Source organism: Phoxinus phoxinus (genome assembly GCF_949152265.1).
Source record: "Phoxinus phoxinus genome assembly, chromosome: 11".
Lineage (NCBI taxonomy): Eukaryota > Metazoa > Chordata > Actinopteri > Cypriniformes > Leuciscidae > Phoxinus > Phoxinus phoxinus.
The window spans coordinates 23,675,862-23,696,809 of NC_136886.1; the positions used below are offsets into that span (position 1 = coordinate 23,675,862).

The 20,948-nt window shown below is 38.8% G+C and overlaps 2 protein-coding genes across 3 annotated transcripts in view; one reads left to right on the forward strand and one right to left on the reverse strand.

Moving 5' to 3' along the window:
• The first annotated feature begins 280 nt into the window (after positions 1-280).
• acox1 (acyl-CoA oxidase 1, palmitoyl) overlaps positions 281-20,948 on the forward strand; it is a 29,885-nt gene continuing 9,217 nt past the window's right edge. Inside the window, exons 1-12 of one of the 2 annotated variants that reach the window (XM_079627608.1) lie at positions 281-558; positions 1,255-1,414; positions 2,370-2,530; positions 5,459-5,566; positions 5,685-5,804; positions 6,936-7,051; positions 7,407-7,576; positions 7,660-7,822; positions 7,959-8,149; positions 12,285-12,461; positions 12,618-12,723; positions 13,243-13,386. In XM_079627608.1, the coding sequence (XP_079483734.1) occupies positions 450-558; positions 1,255-1,414; positions 2,370-2,530; positions 5,459-5,566; positions 5,685-5,804; positions 6,936-7,051; positions 7,407-7,576; positions 7,660-7,822; positions 7,959-8,149; positions 12,285-12,461; positions 12,618-12,723; positions 13,243-13,386 (1,725 nt within the window). In that variant the 5' untranslated portion in view covers positions 281-449. Of the gene's footprint in view, positions 559-1,254; positions 1,415-2,369; positions 2,531-4,156; positions 4,318-5,458; positions 5,567-5,684; positions 5,805-6,935; positions 7,052-7,406; positions 7,577-7,659; positions 7,823-7,958; positions 8,150-12,284; positions 12,462-12,617; positions 12,724-13,242; positions 13,387-20,948 lie in introns of both variants that reach the window. The other variant, XM_079627607.1, reaches the window with a different exon arrangement.
• Positions 17,598-19,405, reverse strand: LOC307006973 (uncharacterized protein; the record flags this gene model as incomplete). The annotated part of the gene is made up of 3 exons (XM_079628524.1): positions 17,598-18,371; positions 18,742-19,024; positions 19,320-19,405. The coding sequence occupies 3 exons, from the start codon at positions 19,403-19,405 to the stop codon at positions 17,727-17,729; spliced, it is 1,014 nt and encodes a 337-aa protein (XP_079484650.1). The 3' UTR covers positions 17,598-17,726.

Here is a 20,948-nt window from a genome sequence, read left to right on the forward strand (position 1 = left end):
TAACGTTACATAACAAATATGTTACAAAATGTTTACGCGTCGGTGTTTCTTTGCATTTGCTTAGGCTATGTTTGATTTATATCATAATAATTATGTATTTTTGTGTTGCGTTCAGCTTTACTTTTGTAACATTTATGGAAAGGCAAAAGGGGCGTAACTCATATTAAAACGCCTTTTCATACCCAAGCAGACTTTTTTATTTATTTTTATTTTAGATCACAGGGGATAATTGTGATTCTTTTGCCTTGCCGTAAAACACCAAGAGAGGGTCACGCCCAGTGAGTTATCAGAGCTCTATTGGCCAACACACAACTGACGTAGAAATTGCCCGCTTTCCAGGAAGTAACAAACTCCACTAGGCCAGAGTTGAAACGTTATACAACATCAATAAAAGTAACTTACACAAAGCAGAAGGCACGTCGTCCAGAAGAAAGTACAACGGAACAGTCATGAATCCTGATATTAGCCGTGAACGTGAAAATGCATCTTTTAACCTGGAGATCCTTACGAATATTCTGGACGGTGGTGCAGAAAAGACTCGCAGGAGGAGAGAAATAGGTCAGCTGTGATCAGAATTATCTGATATATCATCTGCACTTATTTATTATATCATTTTTAAAAAGTTTTAGCAGCTATTGTAATGGCATGTAGTTTTGCTTACAGTCTTTTTATGTGCCTTCTGTGGCTGAGTTGACTCATGAACTTCAGTGTTCTCATGCACTGAGCTTGAGTCTCCAGTCATGTCTTGTCCATACTCCTGTGTCGTATGCAAAAAAAAGCAAAACAGTTAAATCGAAAACCTGTCTAAATCTTAACATAATTAACTCTTAAAAACTATTCCTTGTAAGGGCAGAAACATAAAAATGTCTCGAAATTATTTATTGCTATTTTCCCAAAAATATTTTTTTCCTATTTGTGTCTGCAAACTATTGCTGTTCTTTTTTTAGTTGTACAATGTGTTTCTCATGAAAATGACATATACCATTCAGATAAGAGAAACATTTAATTTATCTTGAGGTCAGTGCCCCTCTCACAGCTGCCATGCTACTTTGAGGTGATTCTTATATCAAGTCATTTGACCTGAGTATTTGCAGGGACCCCCATTTCATTATCATCATTATTTTCTCTTTCTCTCTTTTGTGTGTGTGTCATACATCTGGCACCTAGCCTCTTAAATGTTTCTATACCCATGTAAAAAAATAACCTGTACAGTTTGTCACCTATCACCTATATTGCTTTATTTTTCTTCCCTAGAGTCTCTGGTCATTAGTGATCCAGACTTCCAGCATGAAGACCTGAACTTCCTCTCCCGCAGTGAGAGATACGATGCAGCAGTGCGTAAGAGTGCTCAGATGATTCTGAAACTTAGGGAATATGGTATCTCTGATCCAGAGGAGATTTACTCCTACAAGAGGTATGCATATTTGTCATGATTCAAGAAACTCTCTCAGTTATGGTATATATGGTAGGATGAATTATTCATGTTGATTGGGACACATTTTGCCATTGAGATGCCTGGGAAAATGTGTCTCAATCAACCTGAAATAACCCTATATTGAATATGTTTAGAAGATAGAAAACAGTTGAGTTGTAAAGTTCATATAAAATGATAAAAAATGATAAAAAAATTATGTCAAAATTTTGTCTATTCATCTAGTCTACTCATTCCTTATCATTACAATTTTTCCACTTTTTAAATTCACGGTCTTAACAAATATGAAAGTAAGTTACTCCTTCACGAGTGCCCTGGTGTCTTTTCCACTTTTGTCTCAGCATCCCTGTAATCGAATGACATGTCATGTATGATTTTTGCTTCATTGTGCCCACATTGCTGAAAGAATACATTTTCCTCCATTTGGAGTAAAAATGTCCTGTTTATTTTTCTATTTATTATTATTCGTTTTTTAAATAAATAGAAACATTGTAAATGTGCATAATTTTTTCACATTACATTATTTAGTTATCTTTCACCAAAGGCAAAGGCAAGTTCCAATGTGTTTAAAGAGACAGCCTGAGCAAAGGTCTCTGATTAAAAGTGTGTCAAAGGCAATTGAAGCCAGAGCTACCAACTCCACCCATATTCTTAAACTGAATTAGCAGAAGGAAATTAACTGGCTATTATTCACATTTAGGTGATTCAGACATGCTTGAAAGTTCACTTATAATACACATTTAGCACAATGAAAATAGTTGAGTTAGCATCAACCAGTGCAGCCACTGTGTTCACTGTTAATTAATGATTTATTCAAATCAGTTCTGTAGAAACATGTACAGTACATATCTTTGCCTGTAAAACTGTACATTTCTGTAACTAAATATCTATTTGTATCTCGAGTTGAAGTTTTATACATGTCTCTTCCATCCTGCAGTGTTGCGAAGGGTGTGTATCAAGAGCCCTTTGGTGTCCATTATGTCATGTTCATACCCACCTTAAACAGCCAGTGCACTACTGAACAGCGCAAAAAATGGATCCCATTAGCCGAGTCATTCCAAATGTTAGGCACCTATGCTCAGACAGAGCTTGGCCACGGTCAGTCTCTCTCTCTCCCAGACAATTAAGGCAAATGTACTTTCTTTCTTTAGACCAAAATGAAAGTGTTGTCCTTTGGGGGTTTAGAGTTAACAGTACATGCAGTTAAGCATGACCCTTGCAGGTGTTGACAGCTCAGTATGGTCATATTCTCAGGTTTTATGGTCTCCTAAAGTATAATGAATTGTTAGCTGGCTATAGTCACTCAATAGCAGAAAATAAGTGCTCCTGATTTAACCTAGTGTTGTTCACCTTTCATTAAAACATTTTCTATCCCGTCCTGTATATATTAGTCCACTTTTCCAAATCAAATTTCCATCCTGACCTTATTAGCACACAAACATTAAGGAAAAAGGATTGCACGTCAACCACAGCCTGTAATGTTTATTTTGATGGCTACTGTAAGTCTGGTCCAGGTTTTTAGTTTGAAATATGTCACGTGCCTGTTATACAGTAGTTGATCCTGTTTTGTACTGTATATGTGTAAATTAAATGCATTTCGATTTTTTTTGTACAAAATGTATTACGGTAGTTTTATTAATGAAAACTCTAATTTTAGTAGGAGTGTGAGACAGTAAGTTTGTAAGAGGGATGAAGCAGCTGGCAATGTTGCAGCAGAGAGTAATGGCTTCTTTGTGCTGAAGCGTCAGTTAGAGGAAGGAAATGTATCTGCTGGGAATATGGGACAGACAGGTCACCCTTTTGTTTCTCTCTTGAAAGTAAGATTTTTGATAGAGGCATTTACTATTTTCTCCTCAACACGCGTGTGCTTTAGCTGGGCATAAATATTTAGGTATATATTATATTAATATTATTGAAACAATCTTGAGAAACCGCTTTGGAGATTTTGTTCTTTCCCCGTTTAAGTAGATTATTAAATGGAGACTTTTGTAGATGTTTTTCTTTCCATTTTCCTTATCCTCAGTTATTCATACCACAATTGCCATGTTTTTAAGATGCATTGTGTTGTCGAGTAATGTAGAAAAGCTATATCAACATCCAGCTCTATATGTTTTTGAACACGAGTGAATCCTGTATGAATGGGCCCTTAGTCTGCAACATAAATGCTGTTTTGCCTTTTGCTAGATAAACAAGGATGCAGCCTAAATACCTTTTTTTTTATGTTCCGTTGCTGTTAAAAAATGTATATACTATTCGAGTAAACTTGTTATACCTTATGCATGTTTTTATGCATTCTTTGAAATTGTATTTATTGCCATTGAAGAGCTTCTGTTTTAAGAAATACAGTTTATTTTTACAGCAGTAAAATGTTGTTGTTGTTATTATTATAATTGATTTATATATAATTAAATTATATATTTATAATTATTAATCATTATTAAATCTGATGTTTAATCAGCATCTGCATGACCTGCTTAAAAATGATTTCTCTATTTTTTTTGTCATTTTCTGTCCATCATCTTTAATCCCATCCCTATTCGTCTACATTCATACAAACCCACATTCTTACTTTACTCTTCTGACATTTCTCCTTTTCGTTCTTAACCCCCTTGTTTGATTCTCTGCTATCTCAACAAATATTCTTTCTACTTGCCTTTCTATTTCTTTCTTGCACCTTTTTTTTCTTTAAATTCCCCGCTCACTTTGACCCTTGCCCTATCAAAGCTGTGTGCACCGAGGGCGTCCAGAGCCCCTTGATCTGCACTTGGGCATGTTCCTGCCGACGCTGTTGAACCAATCCTCACCTGAACAACTGGAAACTTTCTTCATGCCAGCATGGAACCTGGAGATTATTGGCACCTACGCGCAGACTGAGATGGGGCACGGTAACAAATCTGGCAACCTACCTGCACGCACATTACTATACTGAAGCGCTGGACTGTATTGGATCAGTCTCGTCGTCTTATAGATTTTTCCAGATTTTGTAGAAATTTTGTTACTGCATCCTCTCTGTTACTGCATTATGTGGACAGTATTTTATAGCTATCATAATGGCAAGAAAATGGCAAATATCAAAGAAAGACAGACTGACATAAAGGATGGTTACTAATTATATGACACCAATGATACATATCCACCTGACAGTAGTTTCTAACTAGCAGTGCCAGGCCAGCAGTCTCAGACTAGAAGTTTGGGTAGAGCTGACAAATGCCTAACTCCACCTCCACTAACCCTAACCTCCCTGAGGCTATACACTTTGCCTTAACTTCCATCTTGATACAGCTGGCTTGGTGGTCCGTATGGCTCTGCGGCACTGCTGTTGGATACTGTCGACACTAACTTCTAAACATGGAGCTGGAAGCTTAATGGTCTAGGGTTCTTTTATTGGATCCAGAGTCAGTGGCACCCTGAACCAAAAGCAATGGCCAGCACATTACATTCTCCTTATGTAAACTCCATCTATCTGATTTGGGATGAACTAGGTTGAAAGGTGTATACAAAGCAACCTACAAGTGCAATACATTTGTGGGAACTTTAGCAACGGTGTTGGGAAGAATTTTCAGAAAAACGTTTGATATACTTTTTAGAATCAATGCCACAGGTGTGTTTTGCTGTTGTCTGATAAAGATAGCCGATTGACTCTCGATTGATTCTAATATGCTTTATTTTCAAAGTAAACAGAATTGTTTTTATAAATTCTGAAAAAATTTGGTTTTCAAAAAAATTGAGAGTGAGTTAGTGACTAAAGAGTATCTATTTTTTTGCTGTCAAACACCTACAAGGGTTACCTTAACAATGCTATTAGAACTTTTAAACTTAAAGATTATAAATACTGTTACATACTGAACCACTAAGGGAATTAGAGCTTGTTAATTTGCTCAGTCCTAGATATTTGTTTAAATAATAGGCAATACTTGACTTTGAAACTGCATGAAGTATGCATGAATTTCACTTTGATTTACTCGTAAATCTGTAATATGTAGTTACAGTTGTCTGTGTTATGTCACATGTATAATATCCTTCTAGGTACACATATTCGTGCTCTTGAAACCACTGCTACTTACGACCCTTCCACCCAAGAGTTTGTTTTGAACAGCCCAACAATCTCCTCTATTAAATGGTGGCCAGGTGGATGTGAGTAAGCCCTGCTCAAATCACACAATTTTATGTCAAATATAAAATGGCTCTGTGTACAACTGATTACATAACATTAGTTTTATTATTATTATTAATTTACTCTCTGTCTTTCTAGTGGGTAAAACTTCAAATCATGCTATAGTCCTGGCTCAGCTGTACACGCAGGGCAAGTGTCATGGCCTACATGCCTTCATCACACCCATTCGCAGTATGAAGACACACATGCCACTGCCAGGTACAGAACCTTGAGTTGGTGTATGTCCCTAAAAGTTGTGATGATATATAGAGAGATACAGAATGGAGCATATGTGTGAGGTTTTTGTTGTTTTATATGGTATTATATGACTATAAGACTGTTTAGATCAGGGGTGACAAGCTCAGTTCCTCGAGGGCCACAGTCCTGCAGAGTTTATTAAACGCACCTTATCCAGCTAATCAAGTTCTTTAGGATTATCTGAAAACTACATGTATGTTTGGTGGAGCAGGGAACTAAACTCTGCAGGAATGTGGACCGCCATGAGCCGAGTTTGGCATCCCTAGTTTAGAAAGACTGCAGTTGTTGTTACACAGTCACCAGATTATGGAATGATTGCTTTATCTTATTACAATTATATGCCACTTTGTACTAGATTTCACAATCACATGTTGCCTTCCAAAAATGGGAATTGTACATTATTACGTACACCAATGAAATGCAATTTTTTTTCTTGTTAATTGTTGCGCTGTGCAATTGGACCAAAAACCTATTGATTCATCTTACACTGAGCCTATGCAATAGTGTTTTAAAAATATTGTTTACAATTATTGGATTTTAAAACCAAGTTACACTGTTATGGCAACAACTAAAAAAGGACAGTCCAATAACTTATACATGATGATTTGTTGGATTTGCAAGAGGTAGGGGGTGGTGGCAAAAGTAGCTAATTCCACAAATGTATACAAAAATAAAATAATCTCTAAGGACCCAACACTCCGTTAAATTTTCTTAACTTGGTGAACTGAAAAGAAAAATCACACCCTTCGCTCTTTCTAGTCAAATGCCTAAATATAAACTTGACAGTACCACATGGCAAACGTTACAGTAACTGACAAAAAATTCAAACGAGACTTAAAAGAACAGCAGTTAAAGAAAAGCTGAATGAAACTCAGTTTAATTGTTAGTTGTTCTGCAGTATCTTGTTGTAATAGACTTTGTATTTAGATATTATTATTTAAGATTAATAATAATTTACTAAATTAATTTTTATGTACAATTTGACAGCCCGATACGTAGATGCTTAGACATTTGTCTAGTAATATGATTTGTACACAGAATGTAGTCTTCAATAATTAAGCCATTGTTTTCATATCTGTTGTGTTTGAACAGGTGTGGTGGTCGGTGATATTGGCCCCAAATTTGGTTTTGATGAGGTTGATAATGGCTACTTGAAACTGGAAAATGTCAGGATTCCACGTGAGAATATGCTGATGAAGTATGCCAAGGTGAGCATATCCTGCACACACAGAAAGATAAAAAGGTTACAACAATTGTGTTTTCGCTTGTGTTTAGAGCAAAATCAAGGAAGATCTCTAATTTTAAATAGTTTATAATTATTTGTGCTCATTTAGTGTGAGTGGATTCCAAAAGACTAGACAAAATATAATTTAATACTGGAAATAAACAGAATTTTAGGATTTTGAAAAGCAACAACATGTTATCAATAAGTAATATAAAAAAGAATAAGAACGATTCTGAATTATGAGGTTTACTTTAACTAAATAAACTAATTATGAAGAAAACTGTTTCCACTAGGGCATTCTCAAATGTAATTGCTTTACTTGGTGTGTTCTTGCATAGGTTGAGCCAGACGGTACATATGTGAAGCCTCCTAGTGATAAGCTCACATATGGCACTATGGTGTTTATTCGCTCCATGATAGTAGGGGAGTCAGCGCGAGCTCTCTCCAAGTCCTGCACCATTGCCATTCGCTACAGTGCAGTCCGACACCAGTCTGAACTACGCCCAGGGTGGGTCTCTCACTCTCTTGCGTTTTCCTTTTAGACTTTTGCTCAAACAAATATTACAGGAATAAATATTTTTTTTCTTTTAGAGAACCAGAGCCACAGATCTTGGACTATCAGACCCAGCAGTATAAACTATTTCCTCTGCTGGCCACTGCCTATGCCTTCCACTTTGTGGGGCAATACATGAGTAAAACATACCATCGCATCTCAGGAGACATTAATCAGGGTGACTTCAGTGAGCTGCCAGAAGTATGCAGAAATATTTTATAAAAAAAGTTTGATATATGTGTTAGATATATATCTTTTACATGCTTGCCTGTTTTGTAGCTCAATTTGAGTGTCTCTTATCTATTTTTTTTATTACTTCTCTTTATTCTTTCTATAGCTGCATGCTCTATCTGCAGGTCTGAAAGCTTTTACCACCTGGGCAACGAATGCAGGCATTGAGGTGTGTCGCATGTCATGTGGTGGACATGGTTACTCCCGCTGCAGCAGTTTACCTGACATCTATGTCACCTTTACACCGACCTGCACTTATGAGGGAGAAAATACAGTTATGATGCTGCAGACAGCTAGGTAAAATCACCTGTTTACATTTACTGTTTCAAACTGAAGTTGCAATGAATAAGTAAAATATATTATGATATATGTCTGACTTCATGCAGTGATTTGGGCGGAATTGCCCTTAGCTGCCTAAGCTTTCGGATGGAGCCCAAGATCTTCTTCGCATTGAGCTTCTCTATTTATGCACTGTTTTGAATGACCAAAATTGAACGCCACATCTAGTGTGTTTAACTGGATAGGCTAACAAAAAACATCAAAATGTAACAACGACTCTTATCACATTACGTGCCCAACTGATAAAGCTACCTGACGCACACCTAATATTCAAATGCACGGGCTTTGCATTAGAATGTGGATTTTTATTTTCAATTCAAACGAATATTCGAATTTCGAATTTGAATTTGACAGCCCTAATTAAAATCTGGTGACCCAGCCATTGAGAAACAGGATAGGATTGGCATCTCTGTAGCATCTGTTGTGTGATGTTGTGTACATCACAAAACCCATTGAATAAGAAATTTGTTATAATGTTATGCAATTGAGGATCATACCTGACAGTTTGTGATCAGACTCTTTAATATAAATTAATGTAATTTTCTTTTTACATTCGATGGGATGCCAATAATAATTGAACCACCAACTGTTATTTTCCACAAAGGTGCACCATGCAGGGCAGCAAGAAAATTTGGAAACGTCAAAATAAGGAAGTGCTGTAATTCCAGATATAATTAGATTTTTCAGAGGAGTTATATTAATAAACACCCTGACGCTTCCGAGCTTTATAATGGCAGTGAATTGCACCATCAGTTTGAAGCTCAAAAAAGTGCATCCATCCATTATAAAAGAACTCCAGACAGCTCCAGTGGTTAATATAGGCCTTCTGAATCAAAACGATGAGTTTGTGTAAGAAAAATATGAATATTTAACACGTTACAAAGAAAAATTCTAGCTTACGGCCAAACGGCCATACACAGTCTACTTGCGCCTAAAGCACAACTTGTAGTTTAGGGCGTAGCGTAAATATCAGCAGTACGTCACATTACTCTCATAAGTTGCGCTTTAGACTTAAAGGTATAGCGGAGGATTTTCTTCTTCCGGGTGGGTAGTGTATACTATTGGTCCACCTAAGTGTCAATCATTCTGGTGATATGTTTACGTAAGGCCGTTCACACGCTGGCGTGCGCTAAAAGCACATGTTGGGCTTCCCACTGATGCCGCAGTCGCGAAGATTCTACTAGACAGGTAAAGTTTGTCATGCTATTTGGAGAAATCCATTTAAAATCACTGCTAGTAGGCGTTCCCTCTCGGTCGGGAGCAAATAGAAATTGGAGAGGGCGGGTCTTTTCTAAAAGTAGGAAAGATCCTCCGCAATACCTTTAAGTCGAATCCGTATGTTCGTTTGGCCTGAATTTTACTTTATAAAGTTTTAAATATGAATATTTTTCTTACATAAACTCATCACTTTGATTCAGAAGGCCTTTATTTACCCCCCGGTGCTGTGTGGAGTTCTTTTATAATGGATGGATGCACTTTTTTGAGCTTCAAACTGATGTTTGCAATCCACTGCCATTAACTCTGATTGTATTCGTCTGAAAGAAGAAAGTCATATACACCTAGGATGGCTTTAGGGTGAGTAAATCATGGGGTAGTTTTCATTTTAAAGTGAACTACTGCTTTAAGCCTTGTCTGTGAATCTGAGGGAAAGTTGGCTAATAAGAGGAGACTGGTGTCAGTACTGACATTAATATAGTTGTCACTCACTGAGTGAAGCAACTAAACTCACACCATAACTACTATATCTAGTCCTTCCGTCCTTCGGATGAGACGTAAAACCGAGGTCCTGACTCTCTGTGGTCATTAAAAATCCCATGGCACTTTTCGTAAAAGAGTAGGGGTGTAACCCCGGTGTCCTGGCCACATTCCACCCATTGGCCCTTACCAATCATGGCCTCCTAATAATCCCCATCCACTGAATTGGCTCTATCACTCTCTTTCCTCTCTCCACCTATAGCTGGTGTGTGGTGAGCGCACTGGCGCCGTTGTACTGTGGCTGCCGTTGCATTATCCAAGTGGATGCTTCACACTGGTGGCGGTTGAGGAGAGATCCCCTAATATGATTGTAAAGCGCTTTGGGTGTACAGTAGTACATATGAAATAGCTATATAAATGCCTCATTCTATTCTATTCTATTCTATTCTATTCTATTCTATCTGTCGTGTGGCAAATGACTCCCTGTACAAATATACTTTTTTGGCCACTGGTACTGTATGTGTGGTAGCTAACAGTTTCGCACTTGCCTGGCCTAGCCCGGCCCACATTTGTGCATTTTGAGTGTAACAAGAGGCTTGTATTAAAGACTGAGAGACTGGTTTCAAGTGATGAGCCTGGTGCTTAGGGCACAATAGGAGTGACTGCCGACCAGAAATAATACAATGAGTAATTTGACCCACTGTAGGCTAATGGAATGGGTTCTCCACTCAAGGGATATGCAGTGACGGAAGCTTGAGAGAGTAGCAGTGTCTGGTAGGGGCGAGTAAGCAAGGAGCTGATCTCCACACAGATTGATGTAGTCTGTCAGCAGGAAAGCCCAGTGAGCCTGGCAACACAGGAATCAACAGCGCTAGCTGACAGAGAGACAGTGGGAAGATCACAGGACTAGGCAAGAGGTGAAACAGTTCGCAACACAGGAAGTGTAGAATCAGAGACAGAGAACAGTCCAAAATGGGATGCTAAAGAGACTTTTGGCAGGGAAGGAATCTACAACCATAAATGCAGAACAATTCAACAAGAAACAATACTAGACCATCTAGGCAAGAATAAAGTTAACTTTCCACATATAGACTGAATGTATAGAGACATGAAACATAACAGAGTAACCATACTACAAAATACTAACTGGAGATGGCTGGAAAGTTTCAGAGTAGGTTTAGAGTTGACAAGTCTAGATAAACCCAACCTGGTTTAGATCAGGTTTAGTGGTCTCACAAAGCTCGGTATAAATGTTCTGTCAACTCAGGTTTGATACAGAGTTTGCAATTAACTCTGAAGCGTGTGTACCTGAAAGTGTGACGTGTGATAAACAGCCAATCACACGGAACATGAAAAGCTTAATAAAGTTTATTAAGCTCATGTAAAGTTTAATTCACTTCTCGCGACCGTGAAACACTGGAACAAAGGAAACACTTCAAAATATCGAATGGTGCCCTACAACACAAATTTGGAGAAACAAGAATGTAACATCTAAAAGTTATTTTTATTTTTTGGCAGTTAACTATCTGTGGTCTGAGGTATTTTTGGGCCCCAAAAATATTTTGACATGCCCTGATATTTGTACATATTTTAGTTACTAACATTTTAATTGCTAAAGTCTGATTACACTGTATTCAGTACAAACGGTTACAATAATATGTGTGCCAAATGTATGTAAAAGTTTAAATTTTTTGAGAAAATCAAGTTTTAAGACACTGATGTAAAGCCATAAAACACATACTGATGATTTGCTTACAAGACTTGATTAAGCAGTTTTCATTTCCTATTCCATTGAATAACCTTAAATGTTACCTAAAAAGGTAAAAATCCTAAACTGCCAGAGGTTAAAGAAACAAGTTGCGTTAACATCTGAATTTACAAATTTTATCATGCAATTCCTGCTGAGAAATAATTGACTGAAAATGTGTTTTATTATGCATATAATATCGATGTACAGTATTGTTATGTTATGTATAAACCTTATGTAGCCCCGCCCCTTTTCAGTGCTGCGCTCGTTGTCTTTTGTCTTCCGGTCTGTATTTTCACAGCGATCTTGCGTATTTATGAATGAACGGCTCATTTTAAAATCTTCCCGGTCTACTGACATTTGTTAAGACATCTGCTTTAAACATTATAATCCTCATGATAACTTTCGTAAACTTTACATTTAAGTAAATCCACTTCAAAAGCGAATTACTCCTGGACAGCAATGCCATAGAGATACACAGAGCGACCGCAAAAACAGAAGTTCAAAGACTTGTTTTCACTTTCCAAGCGTTTTTTAAATAGTTAAAAGTTAAAGTTATTAACAATATTCAATGAGATGATTTAGCATGTATCTCAATGAAATAATTTATTTGTACAACTTTAATTACCTGACATGTCTTCTGTTAATTAGGTATTTGGTGAAGAGCTACAAACAAGCACGAGCAGGACAGCAGTTGACGGGCATTGTTTCTTACCTGAACGAACCTCAGAACAGAATACAGCCCCATTCTGTGTCCTCCCGTCCCACTGTTGTCAGTATTAATGACCTGGCCAGCCTTGTGGAGGCATACAAATTCAGAGCTTCAAAGTAAGTGGGTTCCAGAAAAACGTATAATTGATTGTAATAGATTTTGTGGTATATTATGGCAGGTTGTAAAATGTGCTAGCGATAACAGTGCTATTAAAAACTTGCTCACTTCGAATTTTAGCAGTGACTGAGAATGTTTTTGAAAAATGCTCACAGGTTAGTTGAAATGGCAGCTAAAAACCTCCAGGCAGAGCTACAGCACAGCAAGAGCAATGAGGATGCCTGGAACAACAGTTCCATTGATCTAGTCCGAGCATCTGATGTGAGGCTTCTTAAAAACAACCTCTGAGTAATAATATCAACACAGGGGTGTCCAATCTTGGTCCTGGAGAGCCACTGACCTGCTGGATTTAGTTCCAACCACAATTAAACAAACCTGAACCAAGATAGAGGTCTTCACGACATGGGCTGTGTCCGAAAGCTTAGGCAGCTGACTTGTTGATCTCAAACAGCTTCTGAGGCATATTAACAGTCTAATGTTCTTCAATAGAAAGCTTTGGTCATAACCAGGCCCGGCACCGTGTGGGGGCTAAAGGGGGATCTGATTGATTTGTGCTCCCTCAGTTTCAATTGACCACCCCTACACTTCCAGACAGGCATGTTAAGACAAGTTGTAGCTAAACTTTGCAGGATGTTGGCCCTCCAGGACCAGGATTGGTCACCCCTTGAAACCCCAAATTTTCTTAAACAGAACAGATGATTTGTACAGATTCCGCGTTACAGAAATGATTGTTTTAAAGATTTTGGTTTTGACTAATTCCTTTTCATTCTCTCTCCACAGGCTCATTGCCATTATATGGTAGTGAAGCTGTTTGCTGCTAAACTGAGTGAGATTGAGGATGCGGCTGTCCACTCTGTCCTCAGCACTTTGGCTCTGCTTTATGCCCTTCATGGAGTCGCACAGAACACTGGAGACTTTTTACAGGTTATACACCATACAGTATATAAGACATATTTAGTTCATATATTTTGCTCAAACCAGAGCATAAATCAGTACCTGAGACTGCAGAGTTTATTTAATTGAATGTATATGTTGTAAAATGTTAACATTTATTAATTGCTAACAGTTATGAATAGTTATTTTGTGTCTGATCATAGAGGGAATAGCATCTCACTCACCAGATACATAAAAAAAAAACAGGAGATATGTATCATTACTCATCAGTTCAGATATTTTGGATGGGTTAAATAAGCGAGACGCTCATGTTTGCTCTACACGTGTTAGCTACTCACTTGCTTACACTTAATGACACATAGCAACACAGCTAAAAGTATTATGTTGGACCTTTTATTGAAAGTAGTCTACGTTAAGACATGCCTTTACAAGCACCCCGTAAGAGCGGTGATTGTGATGTTTGAGTTGAGGGAGGCGTGAAAGGGATGTTTTTAAAATATGCTGTATTTTTGTAATTCCGTTGGTGCCACTAATGTCGCAAAAACGGCATACTTCACCTTTAAACGGTACAGCGCATTGACGTTGTAAACTCGATCGCCCCAAAGTTCGGCATCCGACCAGCGGGGAAGGTCTCTACGCGTTACTGTCTTTTCTCATGGCAAAGTATTTTTGATTAAATTAAATACATTTTCTCGTTATTTTATCTGACTCCATAAATGAAAAGATTATAATGATATCTGTGCATCATTAAATGTAAGTGAATGTTTGACTATTCCTTTTAACTCTTATGAAAACAATGTTAGAGTCCGTTAGAATAAAATCAAATGTTTACAATTTATTATGTCAGGTAAATGTATTATGCAAATTTCATAATCAGTTCAAAGATAATCAATACAATAACATTGAATGCTCTAGAATAAAGAGAAAAGATGCAAACCTAACATTAAATACATGATGCAAAGAGTTTTGGTTACTTTTAGCATCATGGGCCAACTTGAGTTACAAAAAGGCCCTGAATCCCCTGCTGCATTTCATTATATAGATAGAACTTCTTTCACATGGAAACGTGCTAACAATAGACATTTGCATTCAGTGGTTACACCTGAGAATAGGAGACCATTTGCCTACCTTCCTTTATGTGTCAGTTATCTCTAAACTCTTAAAAACCTTATTACCTTTTGTTTTACTCTTTGGGAATGAGACATTTGTACCAGTCACCCTTGTAGCATATTACCTCTATGAAATATTAATAATCAATCAATCATAACTTGTTATAATAGATTTTTGATGATGAATATTTGAATCAGTTAATCGGATTAACTTGATGTAGCTACATTAACATTACAACCAATTACTCAGTTCATCCTGTGAACCCTCAATATTGGTTATTAATTGATTAATAGAAATGTACATTTCTGGGGCACGGGAAATGTCTTTACTTGCTCTTAGTATTACTACTAAGTAAGAGTCAAAATCGATATGATTAGTGACTCCAGAAATGAGCTTGAGACACGGAAAACTTTACGTGTGATATGAACAAGACTTTATTAACTAGACTAAACATTTAAACTACTCTAACATACACATACATGCATGCATACAATTTACAAAGGGAAAGAGAGCTGAAGCAGAATATAGGAAAGCAAGAAGTTTTAGCATTGTTTGAAATTCAGCAGATCAACAGCCTTGAGCAAACCTTCAGTTTAGTTCTAACATGCCCTTCTTTAAAGTGGGTAAGTATACTTAATGTATCAAATAATGAGACTAAGTTTGATACTTGCATGTCTCGCCCATTTGAAATAAACTGTCCTGATGCAATTTGTGGAGGCTCCAAGTCAAGTCAAGTCATCTTCATTTATATAGCACTTTTAACAATGTAGATTGTTTCAAAGCAGCTTTACAGAGATAAACGTATTATTTAAGGTAACAGATTGTTTTGGCTTGAATAAATATATTTTCCAGCCAAAGCCAGCCCCGACCGACTCACCTCGGTCGAAGTGATCATTTGTTATTAAATTAGGGGCCGCTAAGACGACACCGTTTTTCTTTAAACGCAAACCTGTGATAAATGCTGATGGCGCTCACGTGCGCATCAATAATTAATTCTATAGTTATATGCGTTTTAATATATATGCGCAGGTTTGTAATTCCCTGCAAATCATGCCTAAACAAGCTACTTGTCTTAAATTTTGATACAGAATTTAATTTGATCACTTTGGGGTAGGTACGCGAGCTGAATTTCCCCACAACGCTTTATCTGTAGAGAGGTAAAGGGATCCTCCATAGGGAGAGGCTAGTTATCACTTCAGCACTGCATTGTTATCAGGTCCAGGCGAAGGTCCTTCATCAGATCTGGATACGGCCTGGATCCGGCAGGCTGCGGGAAAACCTCGGGATAAACAAAGACACTAAAATTAGCGTAGATGCCATTCTTCTTATGATGTAACGAGTACATCAGGATATAAGGGAAGTGTTCCCAGTTCCGGCTGACCTAATCTATGCAGCCTAACATTGAATTATAGAAGTCTATAATGTATTATGTGAATGCTAGGTCAAAGAGATGTGTCTTTAATCTAGCTTTGAACTGACAGAGTGTGTCTGCTTCCCGGACAATGGTAGGAAGACTGTTCCAAAGTTTTGGTGCTAAATAGGAAAAGGATCTACCGCCAGCAGTTGATTTTGATATTCTAGGTATTATTAACTGGCTAGAATTTTGAGATCGCAATAGACGTGAAGGACTATAATGCGTTAAGAGCTCGCTCAAGTACTGCGGAGCTAAACCATTTAGTGCTTTGTAAGTAATCAGCAATATTTTAAAATTTATACGATGTTTAATAGGCAGCCAATGCAGTGTTGACAGAACGGGGCTAATATGGTCATACTTCCTGGTTCTGGTAAGAACTCGAGCTGCTGCGTTTTGAACTAGCTGTAGTTTGTTTATTAAGCATGCAGGGCAACCAAACAGTTAAGCATTACAATAATCTAGCCTTGAGGTCATGAACGCATTAACTAATTGTTCCGCATTTGTCAATGAGAGCATATGGCAAAATTTAGATATATTTTTAAGATGGAAAAATGTGGTTTTACAGATACTAGACACATCATTTTCAAATGAAAGATTGGTATCAAAGAGCACACCCATGTTCCTAACTGACGACGAAGACTTAACAGAGCAGCCATCAAGTGTTAGACAGTATTCTAGGTTATTACGTGTGGAAGTTTTTTGTACAATAATTAGAATCTCTGTTTTTTCTGAATTTAGTAGTAGGAAATTACTAGTCATCCAATTTTTTATATCAGCTATGCATTCCGTTAATTTTGTGAATTGGTAGGTTTCGAAATATACAGCTGAGTATCATCGGCATAACAGTGATAGCTAATTCCATGTTTCCTAATGATATCTCCTAATGGTAGCATGTACAGAGTGAACAGCAGCGGTCCTAGTACTTAGCCTTGTGGTACACCATACTGAACTTGTGATCGATAAGACATATCATCATTTACTGCTACAAACTGATAACGGTCAGATAAGTATGATTTAAACCATGCTAGTGCAATTCCACTAATGCCAACATAGTTTTCTAGTCTATATAAAAGGATTTTGTGGTCAATGGTGTCAAATGCAGCACTAAGATCAAGTAACACCGGATGATAAGAGCAAATCATTTGTTACTCTAACGAGAGCTGTCTCGGTACTATGGTACGGTCTAAATCTGGACTGAAAATCCTCGTAGATATCATTTCTTTCTAGAAAGGAACATAGTATTGAGGATACTGCTTTTTCTAATTTCTTTGACAGAAAAGGCAGGTTCGAGATAGGCCTGTAATTGACTAATTTTGTATGATCAAGTTGCGTTTTTTTTAACAAGCGTTTTAATCATAGCCAGCTTAAAGGTTTTTGGTACGTATCCTAGAGACAAAGACGAATTGATGATATTGAGAAGAGGATCTATGACATTTGGAAGCATCTCTTTCAGTAGCTTAGTCGGTATAGGGTCTAACATACAAGTTGTTGATTTAGATGATTTGACGAGTTTGCAAAATTCTTCCTCTCCTATAGCAATGAATGAATAAAAAATTTCCTCAGGGAGACTACAATGCACTTTCTGATGCGATACTGTAGTAGACGGTTGCATAGTTATCATTTTGTTCCTGATATTATTGATCTTATAAGTGAAGAAGTTCATAAAGTCATTATTGCTGTGTTGCTTGGAAACTTCTGGGCTTGAAGCTTTCTTTTTCGTTAGTTTACCCACGGTTTCAAATAAATACCTAGGATTGTGTTTATTTTCTTCTAATTCCAGTGTACAGGTGCAGAACTACTATAAGTATTGAACATCTGGTGTAGGTGTTTCTATTGCAGGTCCATGTCAGGGATCTCGTCGTCGATTGGGGTCGGGCCACAGCACCTCGTCCACATCACAGGCAATGTCTTCCCTTGCCAGGCAACGGGGAAAATATCTCCGTGTGTGGCGTATCCACCCATGGATCGACCCCACCTCGATGTCCCCACATGCCTCCTCCATCGCTCGCAGGAGCGGCACGCGTACATGTGGTAGGCGGTCATAGACCTTCCACCGCCATGCCGAAAAGAATTCCTCGATCGGATTTAGGAACGGGGAATAAGGGGGCAGGTGCAACACCATGAAATGGTCGTGGTTGGCAAACCAGTCCCGGACCAGAGCAGCCCGGTGGAAACTGACATTATCCCAGATGACAACAAACATGGGCTGCCCTGGTCTGTCCTGTGTGACCACATCATGTAGTGCATCGAGAAATGCCAGTAGGTGTGCAGTGTTGTAGGGTCCTAGGGTGGCATGGTGATGGAGGACCTCTTGACCACTAATGGCAGCACACATGGTGATGTTGCCCCCGCGCTGCCCGGGGATGTTCACGATGGCCCTTTGGCCGATGATGTTCCGGCCCCGACGTCTGGTTTTTGCCAGATTGAACCCAGCTTCATCTATGTAGATGTACTCATGTTGCTGCGCTGCCGCATCGAAGGCCAGGACAGTCTAACAGAACATGCATATACCAAAATGTCACTATTGTGTTCCTGAATACAGCGGTACTGCCTCTACAATGTCGCACAATGACTGTGGATTGGGTTGGACACATTCGGATATCACCAAAATGTTGGCAGACTGCAAAAAAATCTTGTCTTAAAAATCTTGTTCAATCTTGGCAAAAAAGTCTAATTTATCTTGTTTTCAGGTAAAACAATCTAGATGGTTAGCTTATTTTACATAAAAACAAGATAAATGTGACCTTTTTGCCAATGGAACAAGATTTTTAAGTATTTTTTTTTTGCAGAAGGGGGGCGACTGCAAGGTATATATCCATGTAAACACACAACTGCCATTGTAGTGGTACTGTGGCACTCACCTGGACATAGTCATAGCGAAGGTTCTTGACTGCAACACTGTTCCTCTCAAATGGAACCTTGTACAGTTGTTTCATGCTGACGTGGTGTTTCCGCAGGACCCGGGCAAGTGTCGTCGTACTGACACTGTGCACATTGTGGAAAATTGCCTGGTCTTCGAGGATGCGCTCACGCAATTGGCGCAGGGTGATGGTGTTGTTTGCCACCACAAGGTTGACAACAGCCAGTTCCTGGGCATGGGTGAACACTCGTTGCCTCCCTCCCCCGGCAGGTCGCCTGGCAGTTCTGCAAACAATGCATGATTAGTGTCGATGGTTAGGTTCTGTTCCCCATCCCGTACTGTCATACTGTACGTGGTGAAATACTGTATAACCAGATTTAGCCAGAACGCTGATGCACAGCAAATTTGAAAACGCAAATTTAACACTCTGAGTTACAGTCAAATTAACACTCCCCCAGGGTTTATATGTAAACCACTGTAAAAGTGTTAAATTACTGTAACACTGGAAAATGTACACTAACACTAGACAATTTGCTGTGTGGGTACTGTGCAGTCCTTTGGTGTTAATTCAGGACATACCCGTTTTCTTGTCGGTATGTCCGAATGATGCTGGCTACCGTGAAGCGTCTGAGGTTGGGCCGGACCCTCTGCCCGGCCTCCCTCATAGTCAGGCCATGGTTGATGACATGGTCCACCACAGTGGCCCTGATGTCGTCAGTGATAGTTGTGCGTCTGCCTGGTTCCCGTTCAGGTTGGTGCCATTCTCCTCTCCCTCTTCCCCCATCTCGTTCTCCTCTCCCTCTTCCTCCATCTCTTCCTCGATCTCCTCTCCCTCTTCCCCCATCTCGTTCTCCTCTCCCTCTTCCTCCATCTATTCCTCGATCTCCTCTCCCTCTTCCCCCATCTCGTTCTTCTCTCCCTCTTTCTCCATCTCTTCCTCGATCTCCTCTCCCTCTTCCCCCATCTCGTTCTTCTCTCCCTCTTCCCCCATCTCTTCCTCGATCTCCTCTCCCTCTTCCCCCATCTCGTTCTCCTCTCCCTCTTCCTCCATCTCTTCCTCGATCTCCTCTCCCTCTTCCCCCATCTCTTCCTCGTCTTCTCCTTCCCCTTGGTCCTTCGGCCTCCATATTCGCAATTGTATCTGATACCTGAGTTCTATGTATAGTGCTACAGCTGTGACTGATTGGTGTTCAATTACCGGTTAAATGTTTTACTGTGTGTGCGGGGGTGTTGCTATTGTCGCATGTGTTTTTATTATTGAATGGATGTGCTGTATGCAAAGTGTTTCCTCATTTTCCAACGTGTGTAACATACAACACTCTGTGTGTAGTGTTTTGCACCGTGTGTTGCACAATTGTTTGCAGTGCAATGCCTACAATGTGCTTATTCATTTGGTGCCTGTGTGTAAGACATGCATGCAAACGGTACGGTTTTGACGCTTTGATCTGGGCATTCACTTTTTGTGTTTTAGCAATTGGGAAAAACTGTAAAGCCTCTCTGTACGCAATCGAGCTCTCCTTCCATGAAATCCGAAATACCTCTAGTTTTGTTTTCTTACAGTTGCGCTCCATTTTTCTGGCTGCTCTCTGAAGGGCATGAGTGTGCTCGTTATGCCACAGCGTTGGACTATGTTCTTTAATCTTTGCTGATGTGGTCTTGATGAGAGAGAACCAGTGGGAGTCAGAGGATCTTTGGTGAAAGGAAAGACAAGGCACAAGCTTGGGGGTCCTTGGGGGATTTCTAGTTCAGCATCATCTTCACATTATGACTTCTCAGGAAGGACCACGAGAGAAAGAGGCTAAGAGAGAGCTGATCTGGTGATCAGAGATTTTTAAAGCGTGAAAGATGTCACACTCTCTGGAGGTGTGTGAGCAAATACGAAGTTGTCCCTTTGGAGGGAGTTTTTACAACCCATTGTGTTCTAGCAGGGCATTTGAATTAGAGCCCGACCGATAAAGGATTTTGGAGGCCGATACCGATACAAATATTTGTTGGTTTTAAAATCCGATATTCCGATATATCGGCCGATATTTAAAAAAATAATAATAATTCAGAAACGCGCAACAAAACATTAACAGATTTCCCTAACATTAGTTATTTGTAGTAATAAACATACAAATAAAATGATTGCTGCTACAGCCACAACTATTACTACCAGCATTATTATTATTATTACTATTGAGAGTAATAATTACAAAAAAATTTATA